This window comes from Zeus faber, assembly GCF_960531495.2.
Source record: "Zeus faber genome assembly, chromosome: 1".
In the NCBI taxonomy this organism is placed as follows: domain Eukaryota; kingdom Metazoa; phylum Chordata; class Actinopteri; order Zeiformes; family Zeidae; genus Zeus; species Zeus faber.
Genome location: NC_137193.1, coordinates 35,408,160 through 35,417,709, shown reverse-complemented (window position 1 = coordinate 35,417,709; position 9,550 = coordinate 35,408,160). Strand labels below are relative to the sequence as shown.

Genomic DNA, 9,550 nt, shown 5'->3' with positions numbered 1-9,550 from the left:
TTGAACTGTTGTGAAGGTAGATGTGTTTTAAAGCAGGGCCCAAAATACTCAAATACTGTAAGTAATCCTGGATCCACAAACAAGGTTCTGTTGAAACTTCTGTAACAAAGCACTTATAATTGAATACTTCATGTATTTATACACCACATACTGTGGGAGTATTTATTAAACTGTAACTAACTAATTGTAGCTCAGTGGTAAGTCACTGTAACTAACTAAAGGTTGAGGTTTAAACCTTTAGGTATCACAAACTGTCCGCTTCACATCAGGCTGGTGAACCTGAAAGGTATATAACTGGGTCTACACCTGTCTGGCTGGTCATAAACCTGTCTGTCTGATAGGTTATATACCTGTCTGGCTGGTTATACACCCATCTGGCCGGTTATATACCTGTCTGTATGAATGGTTATATACCTGTCTTGCTGCTTATACACCCGTCTGACCGGTTATACACCCGTCTGACCGGCTATATACCCGTCTGTCTGACTGGTTATACGCCCGTCTGGCCGGTTATATACCTGTCTGTCTGATTGGTTATATTCCCGTCTGACTGGTTTATACCCGTCTGACTGGTTATAAGGGCTGTCAACATTGGCCAAAAATCATTTTGACTATTCCTTATGAAAAATCTAATAAATTTGAATATATTTGTGTATCTATTACAACTTTAAAATGTTAAAATCGGAACCACTTTTGGGCTGTGTTATTGCGTGTGAGGCTTGGGCGATCGTCCAGCCGCTGCCTCTGCCACTTCTCCGGGGAGCAGAGACCCAGACCGAGGGGTTTGGACGGCTCCTTTCTCCGGGACAATTACACAATTTGGTGCTTTTATTGTGCTCCTCCGCTCTTTAACCCTTTTTTGCAAGATTCGATTTAGAAAGCGGCCCCAAAAAATGGAAATGAAAAAAATAACACCTAATTAAGTGATTGTTTTAAACGAACCTCCGTGCTGTCCCACGGTAAGACCCGGTGCACCTGCTCAGCTGCAGGATAAATAAAAGAGCGCAAGGACGAAGCTCATTCACCTGCGCCCACAGAGGATGTATGTGGGCATATACAGGCAACATTTTTATAAAAAATTATAAATTTCTGCTGAAACACTGCATATTTTGTTTCCAAATGTTGATTTTCAGATTTGAACGTTTTTGTTTTTTTTCTACAATTTGAATAGCACTCGAATATCGAACCATCGTTTGACAGACCTACTGGTCATATACCAATCCAGAGGTAGGGTAATTTGTATGATAGATTTCCAAGTGTAGGGTACTTTTAGGACACATTTCCAAGAGTAGGGTCGTTTTTTAACGACAGTTTTCCAGGAGTAGGGTAGCTTCTAGGACAATTTTCCAGGTGTAGGGTAATTTTTACAACAGTTTTCCGAGTGCAGGGTAGTTTGTAGGACAGTTTTCCAGGTGTAGGGTAGTTTTTACATCAGTTTTCCAGGAGTAGGATATGTTCTTAATATTCCGGGTGTAGGATAGTCTTTCCAGGTGTATACGTACTAGGTACTTTGGGTACATAAATTATAGTCTATTTACATGGACCTGATCTCACATTTACTGGTTATATGAGTTTCTATTTTTCTATTTTACGGTTCTTGTCTAACCTTCAGTCGGGCCCTGTGGTGGACACTGAGGCCTGGGGCCCTTCCCCCCCTGCAGTGTCCCCCTCAGGCTCGTCCTGGCAGGGGGAGTGCTCGTCTTGGTGGCCTCTGGAGGTGGTTTCTGGGGAGGCGCTGTGGGCTGCCTCCTGGGGCGTGCATCCTGGGTGGTTCTTCCTGAAGTGCTGGTTAAGGATGGCCTGGAAGGGGAAGCTCTTGCTGCATACGTGGCAGCTGAAGGGCTTGTTCCCCGTGTGTTTGCGGATGTGGTACTCCAGCTGGTCCTTGCGTGTGTACTTCTTCCCACAGATGCGACACACGAATGGGGTGATGCCCATGTGCAGCCGCATGTGGCGGTCCAGGCTTCCCTTCTGGTTGAAGGACTTGCAGCAGTAGATGCAGGTCAGACGAGGGTTGTAGCGGAACCAGCGGTCTCCGACCTGCTCCCTCAGGTACTCCTCATAGCCGCCCATGTCCAAGGCTGCATGCTCCTCCACCTGGGGAGGAGGAACCGGAATGAGAGAAGGAGGAGGAAAAGACATCCTGTCATACCACTGGATCCAGAAGCAGCAAAGTCTGATTGGTGATAGAGATGGAGCAGGTTCTACTCTATGGAGATGGATGTTCTACTCTATGGAGACAGAGCAGGTTATACTCTATGGATATTCAGCACGTTCAACTCCATGGAGCTTAATGGATTATAATCCTGAAACTATTAGAAAATTAGTTGATATTGTAGTACTATAACAGTGTAGTACAGCAGTAGTACCTGTGATCCGGCCGGCCGCAGCTCATCTCCTCCGGGCGACTCGCTCTTCGCCCGTTGTCGCTCCGATACAACCACAACGCTGCCGCTCGGACTGAACCTGGAACAGGGTACTGGGAACTACTCACTGTGTACTACATACTATGTACTCTTCACTGTGTACTGTAGTACTCACTGTGTAATACACACTGTGTACTGTGCTCAGTGAGTAGAAAGTACTCAGCTGCAGTACTCACTACGTCCAGCAGGACTCAGTGTGTATAGCAGTACTTAGTGAACAAGCATAGTACATGTAGTATTAATGTGGCAACTGTGTATTCTGATGCTGAAGTCGTACTTTGGAGTTGAAACCTTCTCATAAATAATAGTAGCATACATAATAATAATAATAATAATACACAATATCATAAATATCATAAATAATATCATAATATAATTCATTGTGCTGCCTCTCATAGAATGCAGTGTCCAACTCCTTCATTAGGCAAGTTATGTTTTTGAATGGTCCGGCACTGCCCCCTAGTGGTCCTCTTCTTTTAGCTGTGAGGTATGGATGCAAATTTAAAGGAATTTTCTTAATCGATAGTTGTTAACCTTAAAAAATTGTCGATTAATAGATCACATAAAAGCTAATGACGTCACCAGATTTTGTGACTTTGCGCGAGGGGTGTTTCCCCTCATTTCATTTTATTTCATTTCAAAATGGAGAAGTTCGAGGCAAGACTCGCGGAGCTGGTTTGCGCATACAGGAATATTTACGACCCGTCTTTGCACGAGTTCAAAAATGGAATGAGCCAAACGTTACTTAGCAGATTAAGTCTAGTGCAGATATGAACAACAAGAGGCGAATACAATTATTAAACATTACTAAAATTCTTATACAAATTCTTATTCTATATACAAACAGCTACAAAATAATTGAGTTTAATGAAGGAACTCCTCACTGAAACTACCTGTTTAACGACCGTTCGTTACACTAGCGTTCCCAATGGCCACGTCCTCTTACCGTGAAATAACACGGGTCCTCGCTTATCGACCAATTGACTTAACGACCTGGTCCTAGGAGCAAATTGGAGTCATCACCATAGCAACATTACGTTGTTTTGTTTTGCCGCCGTACCTCTCCCACGGCAGGTTTTTTTTTTTTTCCCCTCCCCCCCGCCGCTGCCATTCACACAGTGCTGTTATCCCATTCCCCTCTAGCGTGTCCCAACTGAACGCAGCATTAGTTATTGAGCAACAACAACAAAGTCCCATTTTCTACGTGCGACCGTGTTTGATGTTTGTCATTCTTCCGGAAGCCCTACAGCCCTCAAGACTCCTGTTGATACAATCACAACGGGGGCCGTGTGCGGGGCTTTCGTCGCAAAGTGCGGGTTTGTGGCGCGCTGAAGTTGTTTTCCTGTTTCGCAACTTGTGTTCTGGCTCCATCGCAAGCTCCGTAGCCCTGCTAGCCATCCGGCCCATAGGAAAATGTTGGAAACCCATGCCAAAGCTGATGCTATCTCGCGTGCCCTCTAGTTAAGCTGACACATTCATGTGGAAATCTATTTTTAATTATTGAAATATTTAAATAAATAAAAACATTTTATAACATTAATTGGGATTATGATTATCAAAAATCACGGAGGACAGCTTAAAATGTTAGAAGCATTTCTATTGAAATCTTAAGAAACATTTATATAATGTGATATACACTGTTACTGTCTGTACTTTAATTATACCCTGATATAAATGTTAGGCATTACCGCCCAGCCCTGATGTTACATGATTATACATGCTTAACTATTTATATGTCAACATAGTGCTTATTGTGCGTAATCACCGGGTGTCATGACATTTCACTGCATATATGTATGACAGTATGTTTATGTATGTACCAAATAATCTCTTGATCTTGAACATGTAATACAGTGTTTCTGTTAACCAGTAATTACCGGTTTTTGACCGGGCAAATCTGTTCAAGTCCGACATATTTAAATTTCTCCGGTCATAATGTCCGGAGAAAATAATTCCCTCCAAGCACAATTTTAATTCATGCAGGGTGTTAAAACAATAACGATAACCATCACAATTTTTTCCGCTATGTCGAAATAAAATAGACCCGATCATTTTGATAAAAACCATTCCGCAGATCTGTTCATTTCCGCGTTCGGCAGGTTGCAACGGAAAGCCAATCAGTTTGGACGATCCTAACCAATCATGTTAGTCGACAGGTTGCGCTCGTGAACACACACACGGAGCGGAGACAGAGCACAGCGCCCAGATCTCGGAGGAGAAACAGAAAGATGACGTATCGGACAACAAGGACACATACATCCATCATTTAGAGGTTTTCTTTTTGATATTTAAGTTCTTAGCCAAAGCAGACGGTAAATAACCATTGTGTAAAATATGTGCAACACCACAAACCTTTATTATTTATTTTGAGCTACTGGCCATATTTATTTTGTTTTTGGATTTAATCAAAATTGTATTTCAGTAAATTGTTAATTAAAGCAGCTGCACTTGTAATTTATTGATCACGAATGGAAATGATTTGATTTCAAATCGTAATATGTGTAATTTTTTTGCGTTAAATGAGAGGACTTAATTTATTTTGAACATTCAATAAAAACAATTGTATAAATCAACACGCATTCATGAATTTATTCTTTATATAGCCTGCTTATCAATTGTTTTTAATCTCAATAAACACAGGAATCTCTTCCATTTGTCCGGAAAATTGAAATCTTCAAGGACACGTTGATCTGCACCACCACCAACAGAAACTCTGATGTGACATGCTTAACTATCTGTATGTCAACATGTAACATGCTTAACTATCTGTATGTCAACATGTGACATGCTTAACTATCTGTATGTCAACATGTGACATGCTTAACTATCTGTATGTCAACATGTGACATGCTTAACTATTTGTATGTCAACATGTGACATGCTTAACTATCTGTATGTCAACATGTGACATGCTTAACTACCTGTATGTCAACATGTGACATGCTTAACTATCTGTGTGTCAACATGTGACATGCTTAACTACCTGTAGGTCAACATGTGACATGCTTAACTATCTGTATGTCAACATGTGACATGCGTAACTAGCTGTATGTCAACATGTGACATGCTTAACTATTTGTGTGTCAACATGTGACATGCTTAACTATTTGTGTGTCAACATGTGACATGCGTAACTAGCTGTATGTCAACATGTGACATGCTTAACTATCTGTGTGTCAACATGTGACATGCTTAACTATCTGTATGTCAACATGTGACATGCGTAACTATTTGTGTGTCAACATGTGACATGCTTAACTATCTGTATGTCAACATGTGCCATGCTTAACTACCTGTATGTCAACATGTGACATGCTTAACTATCTGTATGTCAACATGTGACATGTTTAACTACCTGTATGTCAACATGTGACATGCTTCACCATCTGTATGTCAACATGTGACATGCTTAACTACCTGTATGTCAACATGTGACATGCTTAACTACCTGTATGTCAACATGTGACATGCTTAACTATCTGTATGTCAACATGTGCCATGCTTAACTATCTGTATGTCAACATGTGACATGCTTAACTATCTGTATGTCAACATGTGCCATGCTTCACCATCTGTATGTCAACATGTGACATGCTTAACTACCTGTATGTCAACATGTGACATGCTTAACTACCTGTATGTCAACATGTAACATGCTTAACTACCTGTATGTCAACATGTGACATGCTTAACTATCTGTATGTCAACACATAACATGCGTAACTAGCTGTATGTCAACACGTGACATGCTTAACTACCTGTATGTCAACACGTGACATGCGTAACTAGCTGTATGTCAACACGTGACATGTTTAACTACCTGTATGTCAACATGTGACATGCTTAACTATCTGTATGTCAACATGTGACATGCTTAACTATCTGTATGTCAACATGTGACATGCTTAACTATCTGTATGTCAACATGTGACATGCTTAACTATCTGTATGTCAACATGTGACATGCTTAACTATCTGTATGTCAACATGTGACATGCTTAACTATCTGTATGTCAACATGTGACATGTTTAACTACCTGTATGTCAACATGTGACATGCTTAACTATCTGTATGTCAACACGTGACATGTTTAACTACCTGTATGTCAACATGTGACATGCTTAACTATCTGTATGTCAACATGTGACATGCTTAACTATCTGTATGTCAACATGTGACATGCTTAACTATCTGTATGTCAACATGTGACATGCTTAACTATCTGTATGTCAACATGTGACATGCTTAACTATCTGTATGTCAACATGTGACATGCTTAACTATCTGTATGTCAACATGTGACATGCTTAACTACCTGTATGTCAACATGTGACATGCTTAACTATCTGTATGTCAACATGTAACATGCTTAACTATCTGTATGTCAACATGTGACATGCTTAACTACCTGTATGTCAACATGTGACATGCTTAACTATCTGTATGTCAACATGTAACATGCTTAACTATCTGTATGTCAACATGTAACATGCTTAACTACCTGTATGTCAACATGTGACATGCTTAACTATCTGTATGTCAACATGTAACATGCTTAACTATCTGTATGTCAACATGTGACATGCTTAACTATCTGTATGTCAACATGTAACATGCTTAACTACCTGTATGTCAACATGTGACATGCTTAACTATCTGTATGTCAACACGTGACATGCGTAACTAGCTGTATGTCAACACGTGACATGTTTAACTACCTGTATGTCAACATGTGACATGCTTAACTATCTGTATGTCAACATGTGACATGCTTAACTATCTGTATGTCAACATGTGACATGCTTAACTATCTGTATGTCAACATGTAACATGCTTAACTATCTGTATGTCAACATGTGACATGCTTAACTACCTGTATGTCAACATGTGACATGCTTAACTACCTGTATGTCAACATGTAACATGCTTAACTAGCTGTATGTCAACATGTGACATGCTTAACTATCTGTATGTCAACATGTGACATGCTTAACTAGCTGTATGTCAACATGTGACATGCTTAACTAGCTGTATGTCAACATGTGACAAGCTTAACTAGCTGTATGTCAACATGTGACAAGCTTAACTAGCTGTATGTCAACATGTGACATGCTTAACTAGCTGTATGTCAACATGTGACATGCTTAACTAGCTGTATGTCAACATGTGACATGCTTAACTAGCTGTATGTCAACATGTGACATGCTTAACTAGCTGTCTAGTCATGCGCTGCAAGGGCAGCATATCCTTCAAAAAACTGTATTTGTATCATTAATGATTTTATTATTCATGATATTATTCAAGATATTATTTATGTCATTATTTACGATGTCGTAGCTGAGCAGTTCGCCTGGCTCCACCCACCTGTCTGCCTCACTCAGGCTGCTGGTGGGCTGCACTGCCCTGGCCCCTGAGGGTGCCCCCTGCTGGGAGCTGGGACCCAAGGCATCCATCATGGCTCCCTCCTCTGTGTCAGGTTCTCCTTCTGCCGCTTCTGTCCACTCCTCCACTCTCTCCGTCTTTATCCTCACTCCGTCGGCCGCTCCTCCACCCTCCTCCTCGCTTCGCCCTCTCTCCAGCTCTCCTCCGCCCTCCACGTACCACTGTCCAGCCCGGTTGATCCGCAATATGGGCTCCCTGCCCCCGCGGCCTCCGCCAGCTGACCCCTCCGCCGTCGGGGAGCCGGGGGGTTCCTCGGTGGGGCTGCCGGCCTCCCGCCCCGCCCCGCCTCCGCCGGCCGGCTCGGGTAGGCGGAGGGAGCCCCCCCGGCCGGCCCGTGGCCCGCCCAGCTGCTCCAGGTCGGCCAAGCTGATCTTCAGGTGGATACCCTCCAGGATCTGGGTGCAGCGGTCGATGATGTGCTGCATCTGCAGGAAGCTGGCGGCCGTCAGGTAGCTGATGATGTCGGCCAGGTGGAGGCGCAGGCGGCCGGTGTAGCAGAACGACAGCAGCTGCTCGAAGACGGACGGGCTGCGGATCACCGTCAGCGACACGGTGCTCATCTGGGTCAGGGACATGTGGTCCCGGAAGTAAGGCGAGCTGGCGGCCAGCACCACCTTGTGGGCACGGAAGCTCTGGCCCTGGACGTTGACCACGATGTCGCACAGCCGGCCCTGGACCCGCAGCTGGTTAAGGTGGACGAGCACCGAGTTGCTGAAGTCTGGGATGTCCAGCTGGATGCTGCCGCCCCGCTCCATCCCGCTCGGACTGGGGGAGGGTGAAGATGAAGATGCAGGTGAAGACAGTCTCATCGTATCTCTAGACAGCCCGTCCCAAAAAGGAGGTGAAACTTTGCTGCTGCACTCACCTGCTCTGAAGTTCAAACAGTGGAAGCTCCGCTGGTGTCTGCAGCCCTACTCCAGCCCTACTCCAGTACTACTCCAGCCCTACTATAGTCTTACTACAGTACTACTCCAGCCTTGCTACAGTACTACTCCAGCCTCACTACAGCACTACTCCAGCCCTACTACAGCACTACTCCAGCCCTACTCCAGTACCACTCCAGCCCTACTCCAGTACCACTCCAGCCCTACTCCAGTACTACTCCAGTCCTTCTACATTATTACTCCAGCCCTACTACAGTACTACTACAGTACTACTCCAGCCCTACTCCAGTCCTACTCCAACCCTACTACAGTCCTACTCCAGCCCTACTACAGTACTACTGCATGGCTCCGTTCCGCGGTGCGGCGCCGCGCTGAGCCGCTCCCTGCTTCCAGCCTCTGGGAGAGCAGCGGACTGCAGCTCGGTGCGGAGACGGAGCCTGGTGCTGCCGCGGGGGAAGCTAGTTCCAGGCCGAGGGGGAGGCCCGGGCCCGGGCCATCAGACGCTGCGGCTCGGGGCCGGTTCTCCTGGGGCTCAAACTTCTACTGTCTCTCGGTCCCTCTCGGTGTGTTCCACGGCGCCGCGCAGGGCCAGGGCTGAGTGACGCCGCGGAGGGTTGTGGGAAATGGAGTTGTTCTGCGCAGGCTGGACGCAGACAGAGGCGGAAGTAGTTCACGTAGAAACAGAGTTTCCCAGAATGCACCGGGGTAAGAAGGTCTTTCTGGGTATTGTAGTTCAAGGAAAGAGTCTGCTCTTTTCTCACGTTTTACTATTAGGGGAAATTAATTAAACCGCTAAT

The 9,550-nt window shown here is 44.3% G+C and overlaps 1 protein-coding gene across 1 annotated transcript; it reads right to left on the bottom strand.

The window, feature by feature from the left end:
• Positions 1–1,479: 1,479 nt before the first annotated feature.
• Positions 1,480–9,299, bottom strand: zbtb37 (zinc finger and BTB domain containing 37). The gene is made up of 4 exons (XM_080013391.1): positions 8,735–9,299; positions 7,792–8,634; positions 2,370–2,466; positions 1,480–2,097 (listed from the first exon to the last, which is right to left on the bottom strand). Exons 2-4 carry the CDS (start codon positions 8,622–8,624, stop codon positions 1,609–1,611), a joined length of 1,419 nt encoding a protein of 472 aa, XP_079869517.1. The 5' UTR covers positions 8,625–8,634; positions 8,735–9,299; the 3' UTR covers positions 1,480–1,608.
• Between the last annotated feature and the right edge of the window lie 251 nt (positions 9,300–9,550).